Source organism: Stenella coeruleoalba (assembly GCF_951394435.1).
Source record: "Stenella coeruleoalba genome assembly, chromosome: 15".
Lineage (NCBI taxonomy): Eukaryota > Metazoa > Chordata > Mammalia > Artiodactyla > Delphinidae > Stenella > Stenella coeruleoalba.
The window spans coordinates 29,593,735-29,621,024 of NC_137161.1; the positions used below are offsets into that span (position 1 = coordinate 29,593,735).

General features: G+C 44.9%; 1 protein-coding gene across 5 annotated transcripts in view; it reads right to left on the bottom strand.

Annotated features, from left to right (window-relative positions):
• Positions 1-643: 643 nt before the first annotated feature.
• The window catches only part of DNAAF9 (dynein axonemal assembly factor 9), a 149,414-nt gene continuing 122,767 nt past the window's right edge, over positions 644-27,290 (bottom strand). For all 5 annotated transcript variants that reach the window (XM_079946548.1, XM_079946546.1, XM_079946545.1 and 2 more), the window contains 9 exons: positions 25,398-25,435; positions 15,046-15,181; positions 11,605-11,691; positions 8,209-8,315; positions 7,808-7,882; positions 5,632-5,837; positions 4,413-4,478; positions 3,075-3,168; positions 644-2,496 (listed from right to left, as the gene is read on the bottom strand). In XM_079946548.1, coding sequence (XP_079802674.1) covers positions 2,384-2,496; positions 3,075-3,168; positions 4,413-4,478; positions 5,632-5,837; positions 7,808-7,882; positions 8,209-8,315; positions 11,605-11,691; positions 15,046-15,181; positions 25,398-25,435 — 922 coding nt within the window. In that variant the 3' untranslated portion in view covers positions 644-2,383. The remainder of the gene's footprint in view (positions 2,497-3,074; positions 3,169-4,412; positions 4,479-5,631; positions 5,838-7,807; positions 7,883-8,208; positions 8,316-11,604; positions 11,692-15,045; positions 15,182-25,397; positions 25,436-27,290) is intronic.

A 27,290-nucleotide genomic window follows, 5' to 3' on the forward strand; every position in this document is an offset into this window, starting at 1 on the left:
GACCCCACACCTCCACCTGGAGTGTCCAGAGGAATCAAGTGGATATTAATCTTCACATCCAAGACCCAGAGGCCCCAAAGGTTACAGAAGGGGCAGTGTGAGGAGGAAGCATCCTCCCGGCCTCAGTCCTCAAAGAGCTCACACAGCGCACCGCTAGTGTGCCTCTTCACCAGGGGCACTGCAAGTACGCCCCAAGGAATGCCCTTTCGCCAGTGTGCCCTTCACACTCCCAAGCAGGCTGAGTGTCTATGGAAGCCTCAGCCAGTTTTGCCTTTTTGGCTTTGAAACTTAACATTTTGACTTTTTTCAATCACAGTTTCATATTCAAGTTGAGGTAATCACAGTTTCCCCTCTAACAGGAGAGGAATTGGGACAGTGGGGCAAGTTGGTGAGAGAGCATTTCTATGGACAATGGTCAGAAACCAAGACCATCAGGAGGTATAGCCCCATGCAGTGTTTAAGACCCACTTTTATGGGTGGGCTCCGACCCCTCTTTAAAAACTCTTTTGTGCAGCAGCCAGGAAATGGCTCAAGCTCCTAGAAAGAGAGCTTTCATTTAAATGTTCACAGCAACCCACCTGGAGGAGATGGCCTGTCATCTCCCCCCCACCCCGCCCCCCGCCCCCTCCCACCCCTGGCTCCCTTTTCTAAGGCTGCTTGAGTTTTTAAAAAGAGCTCGGTAGAGCTAAAGGAAGCTACAGTAACTCATTATTATTTCATCAATTGCACTTAAGATCTGTTATTGATTCTGAAGCAGAGGCAGGCCCGTTGTGGACCCAGCCTCTGGCCAGCTAGAAGTGAGGGGCTCCCAGATGGGGCTCCACACCTGAGCCCTTGTCACCAGCAGCTTTGGGAGCTGAGACTGGAGCACATGGGCCTTTTCAGAAGCCTTTCTTCAAGCAAGAGTTCTTATTAAATGGTATTTGGAGTATTGTTCATTTGGCTTCAAATGAAAAATTTTTTTCTAATATAAGTACATGTTACTAACAAGCCCTTAACAACTGCTTTACTACTTGTATGCAGGACTCTGTGTGACAGACTACATGTGCTCCATCGGTTTTCTGTCTCTCCTCTGTGCCAGGATCCTTTCTCAAAAACCCCTCTACGTTACTAGAAACTTTGCTGGTTTTGCCTATGTGCTCCTTCCTAAGGCATGCAAAAAAATACGTGAAATTCAGAAAGCATTTACAATCTAGGCAGCTGAGGCGCTGAAGTCCTAACAGACATCACCTAAGTATCTGTGCCTGCGACCTTCCTCTTCCCCACACTAATTCTGGAGGTCAGGCATGGGATACACTTGAAATTCCCCTCTGCTTTTTAATCCAGCTGAAAACAAAGCTACTAGAAGGAATTCTAACTTGGATTTGGAATTCTCCGAAATTCCTGGTCCCCTAGAGCCAAACAAATACAAGACTAGCAACGATGCTTGGAAACATGAGATTCCTGAAGGTTGGGCTGAAAACCAGGCCTTCCCTGGCAAGACTGAGGGGAGGTATGGGTGCTGAGACTGAACCCCCTTCAAGTGAAGATGCCCCATAAGCGACCAGAACCCTGGGCGTAAGACTATGCAGTTGCAGGACACTGACCTTAACAGTGAGGCAAAGTGTCACCAGGGAGGCCTGAGCAGCAGTTTTTCTCGTCCCCGAATGAGGTAAACCAGAGTGATGACATGAGGAGGCTCAAACCAGTCCCAAGGGGGGCTGCTTGTGTCAATTCAAAAGCCACATACTTCTGGAAAGCAACAAGTCTTTCCCCTCTGTTTAGTCCGTAAGGGAAATTCCCTCATTTTAGAATAAGCTGCTAATCTCCGCCCAAGCTGTTGGCTCTGTGGGTTGGGATTGGCCAGGGCTTGTGCTGTTCCCTCTAGGACTGGGCACAGGGTCAGCAGGGCCCAAACCTTCAGTGGAAGGGGCCTAAACAGGGAGGCAGGCACTCCACTGGGGTGAAAGGCTCTCCTGGGGTGGTGTCTGAGGCCCAAGGCCTGTGGTGGCCTAGGCCCCCAGGCATGGCCACAGTTTGGCAGCCAGGATTCTTTATGTCCCAGCAGCCACTCTGTGCAATCCAAATGCTCCTCCCACCCTCACACACTGCTGCAACAGCCCAAAGAAAATACTGTTATCAGAGACCCAGAGGTCCTGGACTGCCGGCTGCACACAAAGGGCAGCCCCTGTCTGCTCATCCTCCATAAGGACCCCCCTCCCCTGCCAAATCAGTGGTGCAGGTGATGCTCTTCAGCGCTGTATAGAGAATAAAGACAACATGCACTCAAGCCAGCACACAAAGGCCAAGGAGAACAAAGATAGCCCCTCTAGGGAGGGGCCTCTGGAAAAGCTGAGGTTAAGACACCCCGTTTCAAAACGTCCATCTCCAGGGTCTTCTTCCTCTAGGGCTTCTGCTCAAAGAGGTCATGATACTCCTGCTGCTCCAGCTCGCGGTTATACTTCTCGATTTCCCGGTTGGCTTCTTCCACGTAGTCATTCATGAACTGGTCCATGACTGGCACCTCATTAAGGAAGAAGGCCCTGAGCCTTGGGGCCAAGGGAGCTGCCCAGGCCAGAGGAATCTGTGGACAGGTGAAGTAGGGGACACTGAGGTAGTGAGTGCTCAGCCTGCACAGAAGGTACCTGACTGGCTTTTTTTTATATACTGGCAGCACCACAGCTGCAAAGAATGTGACAGGGGTTGACACAGGGCCCTTCATGAGCTCTTAGAACTGAGCCCTTCAGCTTTCACTAGCCTAGAGCAGCACCCCATCCACCTTTTCACAAATTAACTACTGTAATCAGACCCAGTCTCCAACTTGTAAATCATGACTCCCTGATGACCACAGGATGTCACCACAGCTGCATTTAAACTACAACCCCGAGAGTAACCTCAGCCATCACTGAATGAAGAATAAATGTAATTTTAATGACTCTAAGAGGACAAAATGAAAAGTCAGCCTCTGTGGCTTGCTGTGTATTCCCAAACCCAGCCGGCACCAGGGGCTAGGCTATGATGGCTCTAGCAGATACCCTCTTTACAGCCAGGTTTTCACACTCCCCCAGCCTCTCTGCCCCAGATTCCAAGGATACGTGGGTGAAAATCAGTCTTGTCACCAAAGAAGTTGACAAACTGGGTGCCATTATAAAAGTAACCTGCAGGTAGGGGGTCCAGGTGGCGTTTCACCTGTAGGAGAAGAGTCCTGTTAGAATTATCTGACCATTTTCTATTATTCACTCATTCATTAAAAACAAAAACAGGGACTTCCCTGGTGGTCCATTGGTTAAGACTCTGCACTTCCACTGCAGGGGGCGTGGGTTTGATCCCTGGTGGGGGAACTAAGATCCTGCATGCTGTGTGGTGCGGCCAAAAAAAAAACAACACCCCAAAACAAACAAGCCTATTACCCTAGCAAAATAGCCCACTTTGCCCTGTGGAAGGCTAGGTGTGCCAGGGAATTAACACCATCCTCACAACAGCCATCAAACAATGACTGACAGAGGTTCTCCCACCTCTCAGGGAGGAACTCTGGGATTATTAATGGGACCAAGCCCCAGGTGCCAACAGTGGAACTGGTTTGACAATACACGATTCCCTTCTCTTACTTTCCCATTTTCCTAATAGTGTTTTCTAGAATCACTTCCAAAATAAACTACCTGCGCTCAAATCCTTATTTAAGGTGTGCTTCTGGGGAAACACACACTGCCTGCCTTCTGAGGTGCCCATGGTGTCCTCAGCAGGAACACCCAGAGATGCCTAGGCCCTGGAGTCGGAATAAACGGGCCCTCCTCAAATCCACAGCAGGGGCTTCTGGAAGCCCAGAGTCCTGCCCCACCTGCTCATTACTGGGACTTGTGATGCAGCTCATGCTGAGACCTGGACTCTCTGTCCCTTTTAGTCTTTTCCCCCAAACTCATCAGGAAAAGGCCTCAATGGGTATGGGAACTGGGGTAGAGCCTGGGAGTCAGCCTGGAGTCTGAGGGCTCCTCAAAGGGCCTCTCGTCCTGGCCTCAGGATTTCACAACCTGCCCATGAGCAGCTTCAGGATCTAGAGTTTTTACCTGGGACCTCGCTGGTTTCTCTGTGGTTTATCTAGGACAGAGGAATGGGAGGAGGAAAGGACTTCTGTAGCTGCTTGAACACGGTGACAAAACAGACCTCCATGTCACCTGTTTCTCCCACAGGCACTAGTTCTCCTCAATTTCGTAACCACATCACACCAGAGGCCACCCCGTCCTTCTCACTGAGGCTGCAAGGCCAGGTGAGCTGAGGTTTCTCTTTACCCAGCTTCCCTCTGTGGCCTGAGAGAAGCAGGACCTCCAGCATGCCCTACAAACAGCCACCTCACTCAGGAATCCTAAAAGATAGAGCTGCACAAGAACATCCTTGGGACACTGAGGGGACTTAGGCCCCCAGGGCAGGGTACTCACATGGATGTTCCTGATCTCCTGCTGGGTCAGCATCCCCCTGGTCTTCAGGGCTTTCCTCTGAGGCTTCTGTGCAGAGATGTAAGGAGGTGTCAGTTTCCAACAGAGCTGATGGGTACATGGGAGGGTGAGGGCTCAGGGCTCTGGGGGCCAGTTACATGACTGAGATGCCAGAAAGGGAAGCACAAGCATCGTCATGGACTGGATACAATATCCTGCCTGTCTGTCCCTTGAGAAGACCACTTTCCCATCACAGAGTCCTGCGGGCCAGGGGGGAACAAACGGCAGAAGAGAGACTGATGCGTTTGCAAATAGGCATGTTTCTGCCTCTTTGCAGATTCTCAATCCTAGGCCCCACCAGTGACAGACATGCAGACAAAAGAACAATTGGAGGTCTCACAGTCAAATACCATTTAAGAGTTTATCCAGTGAGTCTGAGAAAGACCCTGTCTGCAAGCAGCCATTCCTTAGTATAAAAGACAGGTCCCAACTGAGCATGTACAGAAGACCCAGGCTCCAGCCAACTCTATTTCCAGAGCTCTAGAATAAGCTTAAGCTCAGACTGTGCTAAGAGGCTTAGAACCCAAAGCTAGCAGCATATGAGAGGATTTTAACTCCAGTCCGGATTTTTTTTCTTTGTAGTATTGGACTAAAGATGTTTGTGTGCATCTATAGGCAAGCCTCCTCTTCCCCTGTACCTCTCTCCAGGGCCTCCGGGCTCACTGCTGTCTATGCTTGGAGTCTTGGTTTGCAAAGGACTCTAAGGATATCTTTGTTGTTTTTCCTGTCTAGAGAGAGAACCAAAGTACAGGAGATGCTGGGCTCAGGAGACAGGAGAGCCTATGAATTAGGTTCAGCTAAGAAGACATTTTTGAGTTTAGAACACTAAGCTGATCCAGGGTCCACATGAAACAACTAAGTTTCACCTAGGTCCTGGTTAAGCCATCTGATAATAACTCCAGCCTGCCTTGGGAAGCAGGACTGGAAATGGCTTTCAGCGCCTGGGCTCGCAGGGTAGGCAGCAAAACAAGTCTGCCTGGAGTTTGCCCCAGGGGCTTCCTCCCACTCTCAGAGTCCCTGAAAACGCTGGCTGAGCCTGTGAGGGGTGAACCAGTGGGGAGAAAGCAGGGAGAAGGTGGAGGGGCTTCTGCCTCAGGTCCATCAACAACTCTGAAGTATCTGGTCATATCAGTGCCAGGTCTGTCTGGGCTTTGGAAACCACCTGCTTAGCTGACTGCCGCAGCCAGTCCTTGACACTTTCTTCCTTCAGGGAGCAGCCTATGAACACGAGGTAGCATTCCTGCTGCCCGCTGCTGCCTTGAGGTGTGCTTCTGGAGTCAGGCGGTGGCGTGGGTCCCTCCAAAACTGGCACGATGCTCAAGGAATTGGCCAGAGTGTTGTGGCAGACCTCCATGGTCCTCTCAGAGTCTGCAAGGAGAACACTTTAGTCCCTGAGACCCTGCCCCAAAAGGATAAGGCTACACTAAGACTGGATTAGTGCAGCTGTGGGGGACAGATTCACAAGACATGCAGGAGGGAGAACTGACATGACTGGCAGCAAATTAGAAAGGATGAAGTAAGAGAGGGAGGAACAATGTAAGTTTCTAGCTAAGCTGATTGGGTGATCAGGTGGACACCATTAACCCAGAAGGGGACTGACTACAAGAGGAAGAAAAGGTTTGCAAGTGGGAGAAGAAGAGTTTGACTCTGCATCTGTGGCATTTGAAAGACTGTAGGACCCTGAGTGGGAGACATCTACACAGTCATTAGAAGAAGAGAATGGCTGGGGTCACCCCTATGGAAGAGGTAGTTGAGGAGAAGCAAGGAAAGCTCCCTTGGTAGAGGTGGAGGGGGTGGGTCTCAGCTGAGGTCTGAGAGTCCATGGGAGGAGGGCAAGCTCAACAGTACAAGTGCTGCAGGAGGGACACGTGCATGGGAACAGGAAAGATGTAATCGGGTTTATAAGCTGAGGCACTGGGGGCTAAAATATACTGGAGACACAAGGGTAAGGTTCCCCAAAAAGGCATGATGAGAAAGAGATCTAAAACAAAGAAAGGTTTACCTTTAACAAGAAAAGGGTCAAGAGTCAGTCTAAATAAAAAAGAAAAGGAGGTGATGATAGGGGAGAGGGACGAGCAGGTGGGGGTCTGTCAGAGCCTGAGGGAAGCGGGCTTGAGTAAGGGGCTTGTAGAGTGGGGCCAAAGTTTCAGATTCAATAACATAAATTAAGCCAAAGGTTAAGGACCTTGAGAGATTCTTTTATAGAGGCTCTGCCACCTAATTCTCCTATCTGAACCCAGATGATTCCATGCTTACAACTCTCAGTGGCTCCCTGCTGCAGACACCCCCGGTTACCTGCCCAGCATCCCCCTCTTCCTCCAATACCAATTCCCCATGGGCAATGGCAACTCGATCCTGGCCAATGAGAGAAGTCTGCTGAGGAACTGATAAAGACACCCACAGGAAGAGCCAGCTTCTTCCATCAGCTAGCTGTTGTGTCTGAATGTGACACCTAGACCTGCAGCACTACCTGGCAACCATGAGGGGTGGGAACCTGAGGAAAAGCTGACACCAAGAATGTAAGAACACAAAAGCCATATATTACCTGGGTCTTCACTGGCTTTGCTATGCTGCCAGACCTCTTGACTTCTTGCTATGTAGCTAACACCTGCTAGTTGAGCTGGGGTTTTCTGCTATAACTGCCAAAGATGCCCTAACAGACACACTCCCTCACTTCCTCCCTTGGGACCCAGACACAGTAAACCCTTTTTGGTTCCTGAAACGCCTGTTTTTGCCTCACATCCACAGCACATGCTCTGCCTTTTCCCTGGAACATTCTGCTCTTTCTCAATGTTGAGTTAACTGGCTCCTTGTTTTCACACCTTCCCTGAACCCCAGCCCAGGACTGACATAATTCAGGTTGCAAGGGCTGCAGGGGTCAAAGGCTGATAAACAGGTTTACTGAACGGAGGGGAGGAGAAGGCAAGTGGAAGGCTTGAAGACTTTGGCAGAAACGGATCCAGAGCTGGAAGGCTCAGCATTGGGGTAGCTCCTGGTGACAGGTCTAGGAGGAGGCCATGGATGGCTCAAGAAGGGTGGAGTGTGAGTCTCTAGAACAAGGAAGTCAAGGAGCTGTGAGGAGAGGCCCTGGGCAGGTTCGTCCAGGGGCAGGAAAACAGATCCTCCACTGCAGAGCAGAAGGACCTGGAGAAAGATTGGGACCTTGACTGAAAGGGATGACTGGAGGAGCCTATGGTGTAAGATCCAGAGGGGAGGGTTTTTTGAGAGAGTCTAAGAGGCATCAGTGGTCTGTAAAGCACCAGCAGAGTCTATGAACTCACATCATGAGATGTGAGCACTCCACAGAGTAGCGCTCCCAAATCCAAGCGCCTAGTTACCTGAAAACTTCACTTTGCCCAGGATGTGGTAGATGTTTCCAGAGAAGGGACTTGGCTTGATAGAGGACTGAATTGCTGGTGGAGGAAGAGGATAGGGTTGTTACTCACCTGGGGGCAGAGGCCAAGTCCAGGGTGGCACAGCTGGGAGGGTTAGGGACTGGAAAGGCACCTCCTCTAGGGTCCAGGTTTCACAGGTACCCCCACCAGATCTTCCCCCAGTGGCTCTGCCACTATTCCCAGGGGTAAGGGACTCCTGGGTCCTCAAATTCTTCTGCCTGCTTTCAGACCCAAATGGTGAGAAGAGACAGCACACACAGAATACTAAAATGGTGCCAGGAAGCGGGGACAACTCTGGGGCATTCTTTTACCAGTGTCTGGGACATGTCCCAGTCAAGGCTTACCTTTACACTTGGCCACAAAGCGAGTCTTCTCCAAGGGACGACCAAACCATACACAAATCTGAACCATTAATGGAAAGACCGATCCAACATCAAATTTACCTTCATACCTTAAAAGGTTTAAAAAATTATAAATACAAGTAATTGGGGCTTTGACTGCTACTACATACTACATTGGAAAGAACTACATATCACTTATCATATTTGAATTCTCCCTTAATTGTACGTCATTTTGTGTACAAAGCACTTATTTGAAAGCATTTATGTCTCTTTCATCTTGAGACTGAGAAGCATGTTTGCCCCCTTAGAGCAGGAAGGTCTTACCTTCTTTGGACTAGCAATCCCTTAAAGTCAAAGACCCCCTCTACTTTTGAAGCTTGCCAGTATCCCAACTGGGATTAGGGGTCCGTCCTGGTACCTTTGGAGCTCTTCCTCAGGATCCCCTCCCACTCTCTTCAGGGCTCCCACTATGCCCCACCCTCACTGAGGGCAGTTTAACAGACTGTACATTTGGATGTGCAGTCTCTCCAGAAGGAACTAAAGGGCTGGGGCATCTCTGATCTATTTTCTCAGTTTTGAGTTCAGCAGACATACTGACTGCCACAGACTCATTAAGAATGCAGCATTTAAAAAATTTAACTTTTTATTATGGAAAATTTCAGAGATATGCAAAGATAGAAGGGTAGTGTAATGAATTCCTACCACCCAGCTTCCAAAGTTATGAAACTGTCATTCCTTCTTTTGAATGATTTCATTGAGATGAATCCCTTGATTGGAATCAGTCCAGGAGAGGGCATAACATCTCATGGGTAATTTATACCACCCCCAGCAGTAGATGAGTGTACTAGTTTCACAACAATTCCTCCAGCAATGAATTTTATAGATATTTTTGCCTAAATGTAACAGGTGTCGATCAAAGCAACAGTAAGACACCATTTTGCATTTGAGTACTACGTACATGGAATTCTGTTACCACAGTTGCCATTTATACTTGGTCTTAAGTGGACTGTTCACATCTATATAATATGGGTTACTTTTCTTAAATATCTAAACAAGCTTTCCAAATACTATATTAACCCTTCGTCACATTTGATGCAAACACTTCCCTCCAGTCTACTGTATTTTTGTATTAGTTTGCTTTGCTTGAAAACTGCACTGCAGTTTTGAATTTTACATTGTTCAAAGTATCTTACTCTTTAAAGCAACTTCTTTAAAGTAAGGTGGTGGCATAACATTTTTGCAAGACTGACATGTTCTTTTTGTTCTCTCCCCATCCAAACATGAGATTTGGAGACCACGGGCTTCTCAGGCTTCTGTGTTCAGAGGCTGTATCCTTAGGGGAATTTGGAGGGGCCAGGGGAATAGTACAAGGTTTCCTTACAGACTAGGAACAAGCCCTTCTACCAGGGGAGGTGGGGGTGGGGTCGATGACAACAGAGGGCTGTGGGAGGGGAATGGCTAAGAATCTGCACAGCACAAAGCTGAGCACATCCTGCAGCTAAGGCCTGTTCACTCTGAGGTGGTGGCCCTCACCCAAGGAGAGAGGGGAGTAATGTACAGCGATGAGCAGGAATGTGATGACTGCCATCTTGTTAAAAGAGTAAATCATCTGATTCCTAGGAATGAACTTGGAAGGGAGGGCCTGAAGGGTGATTCTGAGGCCCCTCCATCTCTGATCCTCTACAAGGACTGATCTTCCTGATAAAGGAAGATTTCAGACTCTAGATTCACAGAGCCTTCTAATGAACTCCCTCATACCTGTCTCTGTCCTAGATCAGTCTGCCTCCAGAAAAGTCTGTGCCCTGAGCTAGGTTAATGTATGCCATGCCCACAATGAGTTGGTATGGACTGGAGAATAGGTGCTTCCCTAGGCACCAGGTGGAGACGACAAAAGTCTCAGGACCAGGCCCAGAGGTGTGGGCAGCAAAAAGGTCAGTAGCTGCAGCCACTGGAGAGAAGAGTTTCACCCCAGAAGCTCCATCTTTTTCTTTTTAGCTAAGATATTATTGTCTTGTTCAGGCATAAGGAATGATCCACGTACTCACTGTTTAAGTATGATGTGACTCAAACCAGAGGTTCCTTCTAAAAATAAGCCTGAAAACCTTCAATTTTACATATTGACCTTTTTTTTTTTTAAACAGGATAGTACAATCAGTTTTTGCTGGTACAAAATACTGGTGATGTAAGGGGTGGTTGGAGGACTCACAGAGGTGGCTGAGGGAAGTGAGTGAGGATAATAAAGATGATCCAAATCAATATGAGGGATCAATTTTGGCTAAGCTTTAACAACTGTCTTCCCCTGAACCTTCAACAGAGCAAAACTAGTTATCCATTCCATACAGGGACAAGTGCAGCATGGTGGTTAAGAGTACAGGCTCTGCTGTACAGCAGAAATTAACACAACTTTGTAAATCTATTATACTTCAAAAAAAAAAAAAATACAGGCTCTGAAGCTACACAACCTGGGTTTGAAACCCAACTCTTTCATTTACTAGCTGTGGGACTTTGGACAAGACATTTAAGTCCTTGCTGCCTCAGCTACCTTATCTCTAGAATGAAGAAAAAAATGGAATCCACCTTGCAGGCTTGGTTTGAGGATGAATGAGATAACATAGGTTGAACTCTTAGAGTGGCACTGTGAACAGAACTTTCTGTGATGATGGAAATGTTCTGGATCTGAACTGTCCAAGACAGTAGCTGCTAGTCACAGGTAGCTGGTTAAGCACTTGAAATGTGGCTTGTGTGACTAAAAGGCTAAATTTTAAATTTTACTTTATTAATATACATTTACATTTTATTAACTAGCCACATGTGGCTAGTGGCTGCCGTACTGGAGAGCGAAGTCTTAGAACAACGTGTAGCACACAGTAAGTGCTCAAGTGATGCTGGAAATATGATTATAGTGCACTTCACACTCTCTTTTCTCTTCCTCTCCTCTCTGGAGGACAGGTTCAGGCTAGGAGGCCACCTGCAGAGCACAGAACATGCCCTGGGCCACAATAGCAGGGAACCTACCTGTCAGATGGGAACCTTAGAGGACTGACTATTCTCAGGAGAGACTCTCTCACCCGGGAGGGTCATAACTCCTTGGTTCCATGTCGGCCACCTCACTCTCACTAGAGGCTAGAGGAAACAAAGGATACCATTGTGCTTAAGGCCTATAAGATGACTCCTTAAGTCTCAACATCCAGCAAGGGTCTCAATTTGGACCCCAAGATGTGGATCACTGGGCTTCCAGCAAGGCCAGTGGTTACTGGGACATGGCAGGCTGTTGTAGCTGCCATTGTCACCCTCCTAGAGCACACCTGGTATTTTCACTTTCTCTTTTTCTTTCCTGTAAATAAATAAATCACTGAGTTTATAAAGAAATCTTAGCTACTTTTCAATGATGATACTTGCCAGCCAGGGTACATTAGATATCGAGATCGTAGCATCTGAGGACTCGAAAAACTATTTTCTGAGAGAATCAGTTCAATGTCTTCATTCCTTTGAAAACATACAGAAAACCCAGGTTAATTAGAACTATTAACCTTAACCTGTACATTCTGCTTACTCTCTACACCGCCATACACACATACAAGTACATGCATATATTTTTTTTCTGTTATTTCACCCCTAAATACTTTAGTATGCATCTCTAAGAACAAGCACATTCTCTTGAAGAACCACAACAGTATAATCACACTGAGGGAATTTAATACTGAGGACAAGCAGCATTGGTATCACATGGGAGCTTCATGGAAATGCAGGATCTCCAGCCTACTCCAGACCTACTGAATCAGAACCCTCATTTTAATAAGATCCCCAAGAGGTTAATATGCACATTAAAGTTGGAGAAGTATTGATATAATATACATCCATTTTCAAATTTCCCCTTTTTGGGGGGATAGGGCACTCAGGATCCAATCAAGGATTGCTCATTAATTTATAATCTTTATTTTCCTTCAGTCTGGAACAATTCCTCCAACTATTTTTGTTTGTTACTCATTTTTTTTTTTTTTTCCAGTACGTGGGCCTCTCACTGCCGTGGCCTCTCCTGCCATGGAGCACAGGTTCCGGACGCGCAGGCCCAGCGGCCATGGCCCATGGGCCCAGCCGCTCCGCAGCACGCGGGATCCTCCCTGACCGGGGCACGAACCCGTGTCCCCTGCATTGGCAGGCGGACTCCCAACCACTGCGCCACCAGGGAAGCCCGGAGTTGACATTTTTGAAGAGTACATGCCAGCTGTCTTGTGCCCCACAACCTGGATTTGTCTGGTTGCTCCTCATGATTAGATTCAGCTAAGCATTTCTGGCAAGATTAATGGCCAAGTGATGTTGTGTCCTTCCCACAGTGTCACGAAGGAGGCACATGATGTCAGTTTATCCCATTAGTGGTCTTGGTAAGTTTAATCATTTGGTCAATGTCATGTCTTCTAGATTAAACCTCTCCATTGTGAAGGTACTTTTCCCTCTTTGTAAGTAGTAAGCAGTCTGTGGAGTGACAGATACTTTTTATTTATTCATTTATTTATTTAATTTATTTATTTATGGTTGCACTGCATCTTCGTTGCTGTGCACAGGCTTTCTCTAGTTGCGGAACAGCGGGGGCTACTCTTCGTTGCAGTGTGCGGGCTTCTCAGTACAGTGGCTTCTCTTGTTGCGGAGCATAGGCTCTAGGTGTGCAGACTTCAGTAGTTGTGGCATATGGGCTCAGTAGCTGTGGCTCGTAGGCTCTAGAGAGCAGGCTCAGTAGTTGTGGTGCATGGGCTTAGTTGCTCTGTGGCATGTGGGATCTTCCCAGACCAGGGATTGAACCCGTGTCCCCTGCATTGACAGGCAGATTCTTAACCACTGCACCACCAGGGAAGTCCCGTGACAGATACTTTGAGACAAGTGAATATCCCTTTCCTCAACAATCTGTCATCCACTGCTTTTAGCATCCATTGATAATTCTTGCCTAAATCAAGTATTATATGAAAGGTTACAAAATAGTGACTTTCTAGTACTATAAATCCTTATTTATTTATTAGCTAGCATTCTTCTATAAAGAAGAGCTTTACTGATCTGTCCCTCTCCCTTTTTTTAGTATCACCAGACTCATTTTACTCCACGTGCTATATAATCCATTATTATCATGGTTCTCTCATATACTCAAGTCGTCCCAAATTTGCCTAGTGGGAGCTTCTTAAGCTAGCTTCTGTATCCTTTTGACGTATTTCCACTAATCTTTGAATACTTCCCTGCTTTTTTGTCACAAAATGTACTAGGCTCACCTTGTACTTTCACTCCCTAAACCTGCAATCAGCCAATTCTCCAAAGAGTCCTGATACTTTGTAGTGGGGATTGGTACTTAGAAATTAAGATCTAGAGGTAGAAGTATTAATTGCTATTATTATTTCTAGTCCCTTTTAATGGAAAGGGTATTATTTCTGGTCCCTTTTAATGGAAAGAGCTAGGGAATATACTTTTTTTTTGAAATAATGAATTTATATCGAGTCCCCCAATTCAACTCCAACATTTGTAGGGTTTTTCCTTACCTTTCCCATTTCATATTTATAATCTCCCTTCTCTAATCAGTGATGTTGTTTGGAATCAGGGTTCCAACAGAGGATTATGCTCAGAAGCTACTTGAATTATTTTGCATATGTACGGTTCTTATAACTTTGGTATACAGATGGATTCACGTTTTTGTTTGTATTTTTTCCCTCCTTGTTGACTTAATTTTTGAATGTGTAAAATATGTGCGTTGCTCAAAAGTCAAAACTATATGAAAAGTATACACCTTTTAGCACCTTATTGAGCAAACAAAACTGCTATATGACAAGACGTTTTCATACACACGAAGTCACTAATTCTCTATTTTTAGTTTGTAACTTGAACCCAGGTCTATGAAGTAAAGATATAATTTCCCCATGTTTCTATGCCATTTCTCTCACATCTTAACACAAAGAACATTGAGAGAGTCTTGACTTCCATCCTTTAATGATGAGAACGTGAATGCATCAAAACAGAACATCTCAAAACAGTACAGGAGGGCTTCCCTGGTGGCTCAGTGGTTGAGAATCTGCCTGCCAATGCAGGGGACACGGGTTCGAGCCCTGGTCTGGGAAGATCTCACATGCCACAGAACAACTAGGCCCATGAGCCACAACTACTGAGCCTGCGCGTCTGGAGCCTGTGCTCCGCAACAAGAGAGGCCGCGATAGTGAGAGGCCTGCGCACCGCGATGAAGAGTAGCCCCCGCTTGCCGCAATTAGAGAAAGCCCTCGCACAGAAACAAAGACCCAACACAGCCAAAAATAAATAAATTAATAAATTGCCAATTTGATACATGAAAAATTATATATATTAAAAAAAATTTAAAAATTAAAAAAAAAAAACCAGTACAGGATACTAACATGTGGGGTCCTCTTGGTGATTTTTACACAGCATCAAAAGCACTTCAAGGGTTTCCCTGGTGGCGCAGTGGTTAAGAATCCGCCTGCCAGTGCAGAGGACACAGGTTCAAGCCCTGGTCCGGGAAGGTCCCACATGCCGCGGAGCAACTAAGCCCATGAGCCACAACTACTGAGCCTGCACTCTGGAGCACGTGCTCCGCAACAAAAGAAGCCACCACAATGAAGAGTAGGCCCCACTCACCGCAACTAGAGAAAGCCCACCTGCAGCAACAAAGACCCAACACAGCCAAAAATAATAAAAATAAAATAAATAAATTAAAAAAAAAAAAGCACTTCAAGACCTGACTTTTATAAATGCTCAGGTCTTTGATACAGTAGAAAGACCCAGTGGGCCATAGACAGACTGCTGCATCTGAGAAAGTGGCTGGTCCTGCGGAGTGAAGTGAACTGGTAAGTTTACCTGGTGACAATCCCATTTTCTGCAAGAATGAAGGCTGCGGAAGGATTGGCAGCTCTGATGAGGCTCTGCAACTGAATCAGGAGAGGGTGCCTCTGCTCTGTGGTGTGACTGGTGAACACCACATTACTCACCAGGCCTGGGGAACAAAACCAAAAACAGTTCAGCCTTTATGAGTCCTGACTGGGGCTGAGGGTTTGCACAAATGTGAGCCCTTGCTCCCTCCCCTGATCATCCCTTCTAGCAGCCTCCTCATGTAGACACCCGCCACCCAACACTGATATACATAGCCATCATTCTGCTCCTCTTTCTGCCACTGCAACCTCTTGGAGTGAATGGCCTCAACTCTGTAGCTGCCTCACCTCCTAACCTCCTCTGTCTTCTTAATTCCGCTTTGATACCTGGAGCTTTTTCATCTAAGGGCCCTTTCTATATCCCATGTACTTAACCTCATCAGGAACTGGTGCCAGTGACTTTTCACCAGTTCAGAACACAGACATGTACCAAGCACAAACCGTATGTCAGGTGCTAATCATTCTCAAAGAGTGCACAGTCAAGAAGTCTCACCCGTGGACCCACAGTTCCAAGGTAAGTGCTAACAAAGATATTCACAGAGTGACACAGTAAGGAAGGGTGGCGCATGTAAAGAGAGGTTGTGGAGTGGGCCACAATCACTCTCAACCTTTCTGTGAAAATATAGAAGTAAAATCCACAGCACTACAGATAATTTTGAAATCAGAGAATTTGCCACATCCCATCATGCCAACACAATTGTAATACCTCTTCCATACTTATTTTTACATGGCTAGGATCACAGCATATACACCATTTCTGCTATAATGTCATTTGCATTTGTGTTATTCAACCGTTTTTATTCACTTAATATTGTGAAAATTTCAAACATATACAAAAGTAGAAAAAAATAGTATAATGAACGCCCACGAGCCCATCACTTGGCTTCAAGAAAGATTAACATTTGGCTAACTATTTCTTCTATATCATACCCCAACCTTTTCTCCTTTCCTCTCCTTCCCCACTGGATGATTCTGAAGCCAATAATAGACATCCTATTATTTCATCCAAAAATATTTCAGTATGTATTATCATAAGGACTCTTTAAAAAAATGAATGATTAACAATAAATTCTTTAATATAAAATATCTAGCCCACATTCAAACTTTTCTGTCTCAAGAATATTTTCTTAATTTTTTGGAAACAGGAACCAAACAAAGCCCATACATTATATTTCACTGATGCATCTCATAATTCTCTTTCAATCTATAGTTTTCTTCTTACTTCTTTGTGATTTATTTGTTGAAAAACTGCATCTTGTATATTTCTCTCAGTCTAGATTTTGCTGATTGCATCTCCATAGTGTTGCTTAACATGCTAGATATACCTGGTTTATAGATTCAATCTTTTTTATTATAATCTAGTTTTTAAAAAGTTCTTGTTCTTTTTCTAACTTAAGTTGAATGCTTAATTCATTATTTAAAAAAGCCACAATGAGATAGCATTTCATACCTGTTAGAATGGCTATTCTCAAAAAGACAAGAAATAAGTAGTGTTGGTGACGATGTGGAAAAAAGGGAAACTTGTACACTGTTGCTGGGAATGCCAATTCTATAGTGGTACAGACACTATGGAAAACAGGATGGAGATTCCTAAAAAAATTAAAAGTACCATATGATCCAACAATTCCACTTCTGGAATATACCAGAAGGAACTGAAATCACTATCTTGAAGAGCTATCTGCATAGCCATGTTCATTGCAGTATTATTCACAATAGCAAGATATGGAAACCTAAGTGTCCATTAGTGGATGAATGGATAAAGGAAATATAAGATAGATATATCTTATATATATCTATCTTATATATGATAATGATATATATATATAAATGTTACTCAGCCATAAAGAGAATGAAATCTTGTCATCTTGCCATGGATGGACCGCAAGGGCATTATGCTAAATGAAATAAGTCAGAGAGAGAAATACCATATGATCTCATTAATATGCAGAATCTAAAAACAAAAACAAAAACCAAGTCCATAGATACAGAGAACAAACTGGTGGTTGCCAGAAGCAGGGGGCAGGGGGTGAGAAAAATGGGAGGAGAGAGTCAAAAGGTACAAACTTCCAGTTATAAAATAAATAAGTCATGGAGATGTAATGTACAGCATGGTAACTATAGTTAATAATACTGTATTGAATAACTAAAAGCTGCTAAGAGAGTAGATCTTAAAAGTTCTCATCATAAGAAAAAATTGTTTTGTAACTAGGTAAGGCAATGCATGTTAACTAGACTTATTGTGGTTATCATTTTGCAATGTATACAAACATCAAATCATTCTGTTGTACACTTGAAACTAATACAATGTTATATGTCAATTATATCTCAATAAAAAGAAAAATTATTTCTTGTTTAGTAACATAGTAACTTAAAGGTATATGCTTTCTTTTGAATTATTTGGTTACAGAAATATTCATGACAGGTTGTAGATGGTGTCCTTTATCATTAAAAATTGCCCTTTTATTTATTTACTTATTAGCCGTGCTGTGCGGCATGTGGGATCTTAGTTCCCCGACCAGGGATTGAACCCGTGCACCTTGCAGTGGAAGCACGGAGTCTTAACCGCTGGACCACCAGGAAAGTCCCAAAACTGCCCTTTTTAGACTCTTCAATATTTTGCCTGGTATTCAACCCTGCTGTTATTAATATCAACCTCATTTCTTTTTGTTTGCATTCGTCTGTTATATCTTGTCCATTCTTTCATCACCATCCTTACTTAGTTTTAGATGCTTCTCTTGTACAGAACATCATATAATTAGATTCTACTTTTTGGTTTAATCTGAGATACTTTTCCTTTTAATAGGTGTTTATTCCATTTACATTTACTGACACTTTGTTTCTGTTACCTTGTTTATGTGGAATTCTATTTAAAAAAATTTTTTTTAACTTTTAGCAATATGATTTCTGCATTGTTTTCTGCTTTCCTTCTGATAAGTGGTGGGCTTATAGTCTGTTTTATGTTCTTATGATAGCTATCCTTATGTCACCTTTAGACAATGTCTTTTGACTTTTCCACATGACAGACAAGGAAGTTCATACACCCTTAAATTTGCCCCGCTTCTCCACTATCACGTTCTGGTTGGCTACATTAATAATTTTATAGTTCCTCTAGTGGATACTTTTTTTAAGTTTTACTGTTCTTATAAATTTATTTATTTATTTATTTATTTATGGCTGTGTTGGGTCTTCGTTGCTGCGTGCGGGCATTCTTTAGTTGTGGTGAGCGGGGGCTACTCTTCATTGCGGTGTGCGGGCTTCTCACTGCGGTGGCTTCTCTGGTTGTGGAGCACAGGGTCTAGGAGCGTGGGCTTCAGCAGTTGTGGCTCGTGGGCTCTAGAGCGCAGGCTCAGTAGTTGTGGCACCTGGGCTTAGCTGCTCCGCGGCACGTGGGATCTTCCCAGACCAGGGCTCAAACCTGTGTCCCCTGACTTGGCAGTTGGATTCCTAACCACCATGCCACCAGGGAAGCCCGAGTGGATAATTCTGTATCTTTAAAGAGTACAACTAACTCTTTACAAATTGACTTAACAGCTTTAAAATTTACTGATCTCCCACTTGAGAAGATGTAGAGGTAATCTCTCTCTCGTTGCCTCCTAATTTTTTATTAAATATAATTTCATTTATAGGGTTTTGAGATTTTCAACATTTATATTCTATCTTGTAATAGCATTCTCATAGGTGTTATAATTAATTCTATACCTAAGAATACTCAATGCTCATCATCAATCTTTTTACTAATAGAGACTAGTTTTTTGTTTGTTTGTTTGTTTTTGTGGTACGTGGCCTCTCACTGTTGTGGCCTCTCCCACTCAGGAACACAGGCTCTGGATGTGCAGGCTCAGCGGCCATGGCTCACGGGCTCAGCCGCTCCGCGGCATGTGGGATCTTCCCGGACCAGGGCACGAACCCGCAACCCCTGCATCATCAGGCAGACTCTCAATCACTGCGCCACCAGGGAAGCCCGAGACTAGTTTTGTAAACGATTAGTTCATAAGTGAATGTCTCTAAATTATGAGACTTCAGCTTTCCTAAGTAACCTTGTAATTGTAGGATCCTGAATAATGAATATTCAGTACAGAGGACTCTTACTGTTCACTTCAGTCAAGTGTTTTGTTTTTTAAAAAATTAGCTGTACTTAGTTTTTCAGGGCAAAACTCATAATGTACAGAAGAGTTCACAGACAAAGTAAATTCCCTTCCTACCCAGCAACCTACTTCTTTCCCTGGAGGCAACCATATTTATCAGAGTTTTCTTCCAGATATGTGCTGAGTATTTACAAGTAAATGTGTATGTATACATTTTTCCCACAAACAGTGGCATACTATACCATTCTGTACCTTGTTTTTTCACTTAAGCCTTTTAAAAAAATTTTTTGGTAAAGCTTACTTCTTCCTTACAATCTTCTCTAATACCGTTATCATTCCAATCCTCCCCTCATGCCACCTTGCTGTCTCCCTTTCTCTGAACTACGAGAGCTCCTTTGAATAACACAGGCAGTGCTTAAAATATAAGGCTTATATTTTTATTTATCTTCTTCATATATGTAAAAAGATAGCATAAGGTAAAGATTAAAGCGTGGGTTTTGGAGCCAAGCAAACCTGAGTCTGAATTTTCGGTTCCACTAATTATTCATGGGTGACATTAGGCAAATTGCTCAACTTTCTCTCTGAGCCCAAATTTCCTCCTCTGTCAGATGGGAACACATACCTCCAGGTTATCTGTGAAATGCTTTATCACAGGCTACAGAGAGTAAGAACTCATTAAATGCAACCTGACACTACTACCACCACCATCTCATCATTTGGAAATGGGACCCCTACATGTACACCAAGGAGCCTGGACCGATTCCTCAGACTGACAGAGGTGGCTGTGGCACGCCTTAGCCACAGCGACAAGCAGGAAGGTAAGTCACATGACTCTCACCAGCCTAGGCTGCTGAGCCCATGGTTTAGATGAGTGGCTATCACTGGTTTGAAGGCAACTTCCAGGACCCCTGGTCCCTGCCTCTGGTCTGAGGCAGAAGTTAGTGATACTTCCTTCCTCTCACCAATCATATTTATAAAAAGTGTTCCAAAACTCTGAAGACTGAATCTAACCTCATAACCACATTCCATTCGCAACCAGGGAACAGGGGTTAGGAGCTTCATGTCAATGGTCGTGTGTTACAATGGGGACAAGGCACACACAAAGGGTATACAATATGCCTAGGATCATAGATGTCAGGAGGTAGGGCTCGACTGCTGAGCACATAATCTGCTTCCTGAGTGCTTACACACTGTTTGGGAATCTATTGGTTCCTTGATTCTGAGACATGAGTCCTGCTCTTCACAGGTATCTGTTAGTGCTCCACAGCAAGTCAGTCGGCCTTAGGTAAATATGGCCTATATGCCTCTGCACAGTGCTTGAGAGACCTCTGAGGATTCAAAGGTGAGTTTCCTCAATGGCTTCCCCTGACATCCAAGCAGTCACTTGGTGAAAGGCACACCGACTGCCTAGTTCCCCAAACCTGGGCCATCGTCCATCCTCCACTCTCAGTCCCTGCTACCATTTGCCTGGTTTAGACCACTGCTCTCTCTTCACTAGGTTACTGCTCATTCTCTCTACTTCCAGGCTTCCTTTACTACAATTCATTCTTCCTATTGTAGTAAGAGTAATCTTTCAAAAACATAAATCTGATCAAGTCACTTCCCTACTTAAAATATTTAATGCATTCCAATTATTTTTAGGCTGATATCTAAACTTCTTGGCCTGCTTGACCTATCTGCATGATGCACTTCCTCAGGGCCCTAGTCGTACTCTAATCACCATCAGGCCTTCAATCTTGCTGTTTCTTCTGCCTGGAGCCATCCTTTCTCTCATTTTTTTGAAGGAGGGCCAACTCCTCCTTCAGGGTGTAGACAATTTGAATAGCACCTCTTCCAGAAGCCTTTCTTAATCCCCCAGGACTGGGTTACAGCAGGCGTTAGATAAAAATTTGCTGAATAAATGAACGAATAAATGAAGTGTAATAAAAGACACATGCAACCTGACCTCCGAGGCAGCTGCCTAAGAAACTAAGCCGTGGATACCCACATGCCAAAAATTCTCCCACTTGCAGGTCTGAGCAAGTACTATTCATCAGACAGCCATCTGGAAAGGTTTCTAAGATTTATTAGTATATACATATTTTTGGTGCAAAATTCGTAAGGTAAAAAAGGGTGTTCAAGTTTCTTCTTCCCTTCTCTGGCACCCTGAGCCCTATTTCTCCTCCGCAGAGGCAACCACTAATAACCAGGTTTTGGGTATGCCTCCTCAGATAGTCTATGCATATACAAGTATATAGGAATATACAGAACCACATTTTCTTAACAGCTTCTCCTACACTTAAAACTTCTATTCTCAAGGTCTTCAGGTATGGCCTAGATGTGGTAATAGCACAAGACTTAGGAATTCAAATGGAGAATATGTCTGCATTTTGTTTATTCTATTTTAAAAAGGTTTCTCACATGCCTTCCTTGTTCATAAGCTTTAACATTAAGATGGACCATCTGCAGTCAGAGTTTTAGGAAAGCCTCCTAACAAAGGTGACACTGGTAGTGCCTGTGCTTCCATTCCCATTTAGAAAGGTCACTCTGCAGGCTGTGGGGAGGCAGTGAGGACAGCCTGGTGAGCCTACTGCCAGAACCCCATGTCCTGGTGCAGCCACAGGAAGTGGCTGGGGCCTTTGGAAACTGAGTAAAGCAAGGCCAGGCAGCCAGGCCCAGAATGTGGCACAGTGGGGTGGCAGGCAGGGTTCTAGAAGGCTCAGCACATTCCAGAGATGGCAGTTATGAGAGCCGGCTCCTGCGAGAGGCCCATGACATTACCAGGGGTGGAAGACAAGAATAGCTGTGGTGGATCTTGCAGTGAGGAGTCAGGAAAGGCTGAGAGAAGATCTATAAAGGCCCTAGGACTCTACTTAGCATCTACTTGGGCAGAAGAAACTGGAGAGTCAGACTACTGCGAATGTGCCAACCTGAGTGGCATGCAGCAGGGTCACAAGCACAGGCTTGTCCTGCCTGAGAAAAGGCTAGGATCCGAGTCTCTGACAGATAACTTGCCCAAAGTCCTGTCTGCCCCATGAGTACCATGTAGACAAACACTGTGGGCTTTGGATTCTAGGTCAGGAATTGGACATATAAAAGGGGCTTTGCTTTGTGGAGAAACAAGCAAAAGGATTATCCCCAGCATTCCTTAGGCCAGCTATGCAATCTGCTTCCTGCCAAGAGGAAATGCCATCTTCAAGGCAAGGTACAGCAGTTATCTGGAGCACAGGGTGAAGAGGCCATCATGAGCGGTTTCATCTTGCTTGGGCCGGGAGCTTCCTTCTGCTCTGTTATCAAGGAGTGGATACTCTGATTTGGCCAACGCCTCACCAGTCTGGGTTGTGAGTGAGCAGGCAGCCTGGACTGGCCTGTTCCCAAGAGTGGAGAAACATCTCTGAGGTCTGTTTGACCATCCCAGTCTGGCTAAAGACTTCCAGCAACCCAGAAGAACACAAATCTCACTTCTTTTGTCTATCTACAGATACATCTAAAAGCAGATCATGGTAGTAAATTATCTGCGCTCTGTTTTAAAGCCAGCATTATAATGAGCCTTGCTTGCTGTTTAAGCATTGAGATTATTTCCTAATCCTTGGATCTCTGTAATACACATCATCTTGTGGCTGCAATACAGTGCTTTTCTCATTGTAAAATAATCCTTTGTTGTAAAAGCAATGAATCAGGGAGCTTAACTCATGAACAGGAGCGAAGGGAGGCAACTGCTCCCTTAGGACGTAAAATGTTTGTCTACCGGTGGCAGATTCTACCTCTAAGAGAGCCACCAAATCTCTGAGGAAGAAGAAATACTTGCATTTTATCTCCTCTCTCCCCAGAAGGTCCATGCCCATGGTGAATTAGGTCAGATCAGTCTATAGTGTCCTCTTGGCCCAGATGTAAGGGGAAGATGTCTACCAAGGCACTATCACTTAACAAGCCCTTTGCAGTTCAGAAAACAGCATATATGGCCTCAAGGTTATCTGTCTACATCTGATCACATTCCCAGCTTTCTTTTTTTTTTTTTACGCCTCCAACCAGGGACTGAACCCAGGCTGTGGGAGTGACTGTGGCACTGAACCCAGGCTGTGGCAGTCCTAACCACTGGACTGCCAGGGAATTCCCCTGGCTTTCTTTTTTTTTTTTTTTCTTTTAATTCTTTTCTTAAAAACATATTTATTTGGGCTTCCCTGGTGGTGCAGTGGTTGAGAGTCTGCCTGCCGATGCAGGGGACATGGGTTCGTGCCCTGGTCTGGGAGGATCCCACATGCCGCGGAGCGGCTGGGCCCGTGAGCCATGGCCACTGAACCTGAGCGTCCGGAGCCTGTGCTCCGCAACGGGAGAGGCCACAGCAGTGAGAGGCCCGCGTACCGCAAAAAAAAAAAAAAAAAAAAAAAAAAAATTTATTTAATTTTTGGCTGCGTTGGGTCTTAGTTGTGGCACATGAGATCTTTTGTGGTGGTGTACAGGCTTCTCTCTTCTTGTGGCATGCGGGCTCCAAAGCGTGTGGGCTCTGTAGTTGTGGCATGCAGGCTCTCTAGTTGTGGCTCGCATGCTCAGCAGTTGCAGTGCACGCGCTTAGTTGCCCCGCAGCATGTGGGATCTTAGTTCCCCGACCAGGGATCGAACCCGAGTTCCCTGCGTTGGAAGGCGGATTCTTAACCACTGGACCACCAGGGAAGTCCTCCCACCCCCACCCTAGCTTTCTTTATATAAGTACAGAATTGACACACATTACCTTTGAACAATGAGTTGGAAGGCAGTGCTAATGAAATATGCCTACAAAATCCCAGACAGAACTCATTCTGTCTTGGCCTAAAAGAGCTTTCCTCTTGCAATACTGGCCCAGGTTCATGGACAGTAAAGACAGAACACTTGCTTAAAAGGTTCTTTGCCAAGGTAGCCTGATCATCTTTTTCCCACATGCAAAAAAAGAAGAGGGGCACTGAAGGAGAAAGTGTCAAGAAGCCAAGGGGCACTAGGGTGGCAATCTTCATGTGATCAGTTATGTGATCGATCACTATATGATCGATCATATAGTCAGAGGGGCTTACTACAGCCCACACCGTTGGCTTTGATCATGACTTCCAAACATTTATCGAAGGACCAGACAGCTCTCTTTGGTTATCTCCTGGACCTATGTTTTCTCCTATGTAGTCTATTTCAAGGATAGGTACCACCAACCTTTCCAATCTCCCAAGCTAGAAACCTAGGAGTCACTCCAGATACCCCCTTTTTCAATGTCCCCCCATCTAGTCTGTTACCAGATCCTACTAACCCAGCCCCTATAAAATCTCTTTAATCTACCTGGGGTGGACACGGTGGATAGACCCAGCCAACCTCCATTCAACTCTGCTTCTGGGGTGCAGTGCCTAGAAAGCAACAGGGGCCTCTAAAAGCTAGACTTGAGACTCCCTGGTGCAGCAGTCCAACACACACATTCTTCTCTCCAGTGACCCGGCCTCCTGCCCTGCACAGCCTCCAGCTCAGCTCTTCCCCAAGACAACAGCTCTACGAATGCTCTGTTGTCTCCATTCCCTGTGGATTGGCAATGGCATCAGCAGGGCAAAACCGTGCGGGTGACACTGAGTTCTTTTCTTCCATCTGATTTCTACTTGCTGGGCTGTTTCAGGAAGCCCAGACCCCAGGCCTTCTGACAACAATAAGTATTTTATCACTAACTGTAGGAAATTTAGAATTTATTCTGGGTCTCCAGCCATCATAGCTAATATGACTAAAAAGTGCTGCTCCCAGGCTGCCAGAAGGTAGGACAATGCAAGGATGAGTGTAACCTACAGGATGTGTGGATTTTTCTAAATGTTATAAAGGAGACGTGGAAAATTTCAGTATATGTAGCAGGGGACTAAGGGAGGAGGTTCTACTCGGCCATATTCTCACTCATGGGACAGGAGAAATGCATCAAAATCTTGCTGATCCACAGGCTAGGAATACCTATTCAGTCCACTGACATTAGCTGGAAGGCCAGGGCAGACTTAAGGCCAGCTCAGAAGAGGTGTTGCCATGGCAATTTATTATCATTAAGAGACAAACTCTCGGAAGAAATCTGCCTATCAAATATGATAAAAGCAAAAAATGCCCAAGTCTTCCCTGGATCAGTTTTATTTGCTTTAGATTTCAGAATGGTAGGTGGGAGCATGAAGAAAAGTCTGTCGCATCTAAACATAATTTGAAAGGCTTGCAAGCGAAAACAGAGCATATTGCTTACCTTGTGAACACTGGTCGAGACATTTAGGAAAGAGAAATCTAGGGAGAAAAAAGAAATATTTTAAAACCATTAATCTCAGAATTTTCATTGGTTATTTCTCACAAAAATGTGAATATCACTAACATATAAGATGACTTACTCAGTGGGGCAACGGGCAGGCAACACTGAACATTAAGGATAGCCATGATTATACAAAAGGTTTTCATAGCTTTGAACCAAAGTCCCCTAAGCCAGAAACCCCACAGAAGTCCCAAAGTGGCCAACTCTTGGTGGAATGTTGAAGAGGGGATACTGAGGACAGGGCCAGCTCTCAAGACTATAAGAAATGGAGAAAGAGAACTTGGTCTTCTTTTCCACCCTCCCAAAGAGATACTGTCCTGACAGTAAAGGGGAAATTTCAAGGGAAAATGAGAATTATTTTACCTAACTGTGCCAAGGGCCTTCAGTACCAAAGTTGCCATATTTCCCTTTATGTGCACAACAGAATCCTGGTTTCCCTTTAATCCTATTCTGAGCTCAAACGGTGAATGAAATGTAGGAAACTGACTGATTGGATTGAGGGTGACTAATCCAAAGTGTGAGTTAACAACTGTAGCTCTGCAGTAAGCTCCAGAGAAAAGCCCATATTCTCAGTGCTTTAAAACTTCTAAAACACCACAGTGCTCTTCTTAGAGAAGAAAGCTAACACTAATGAGAATAGCTGCCTTTTATCAAGTTCTTACCATGGGCTGGGCACTGTGCAAGCAGTTCATATATACAATTTTATTCTCACATCCACCCTGTGCCTTGGCTACCTAAAAACCACAAAGAGTGGGTTTAGGTTGGCTAAGCAAGCTAAGCACTTGGCCCAAGGTCCCACATGCAGCTAGGAAATGGGAGAGCTTATACAGGGACCCGGGTTCATTTGGCACCACAGAGCTCCTGTGCTTTCTTCCCCTGCAAATAAGATGCTTGATGAAGCCACCCTCTGAATTGTTGCTGGTGTAGTTGGCAGGTATTAGTGCTGTTCAAAACACTGAGGGGAGTTTCTCTCCTGCAATTTTCTTGGTGGTGGCAAATCCTCATCTTTTAATTTGATTTCTGACAACAGCCAGACACACAGCATTTGGAACCAAATTTGGTGGATGAGTGTGCTGGATGAATACAGCTTTGGGCTGTGGATCTAGTTCACTTGTCTGACTCCTTCATGGTTTCTAAAGAATTCCATGGGAGAATCCCCATGTGCTCTGAGCAAGGTCAGGAGCCCTGGAGCAAAGGAAGAGACATCCGCACCAGAGTCTCCCAAGAATAGAGGTCACTGACTTCACTGCATTCATAGTCCACTGAATGGCCAGCCACACAGCAAATGCATTCTTAGAAAAATGACTGTCCCCATCAAGTAAGTACCTGTGACTTTAGAGTACATGCCCTTAAAAGCCCTTCTCAGTGCCCTGCTTGCTTTCTTGCAGTAGCCCACAGAAATTCACACCAGTGGCATCTTAGACAAGGCTGAGCAATGTTTCCCCTCAAGGCATCTTATACAATCACAGGTTGGATGCTCATGTTTTAAACCCCTGACAGGGTAGAGGGCCATTAAGCTGCTCACTTTAAACAGGTGCAAAGAAAATACTCAGAACACATGGACTTGCACATGCATGCAATTTCTTCTCATATCTTGGCATCTCTGGCATCCCTGTCCTTCAAATTCATATGCTGGCTTTCTTTACTAATCCAACTATGAGTTATTGCTTTTTTATAATTCTTATAAAATTACATGAATCTTTTATTACAGCACTTCCTACCCTATATCATGATTAATTGTGTACATGTCATGGGTGTGGCATTTGGAAAATTATTTAACTTTTCTGAGCAACAGCTTCCTCATGGTAAAACATGGTAATGATGCCTACCTTA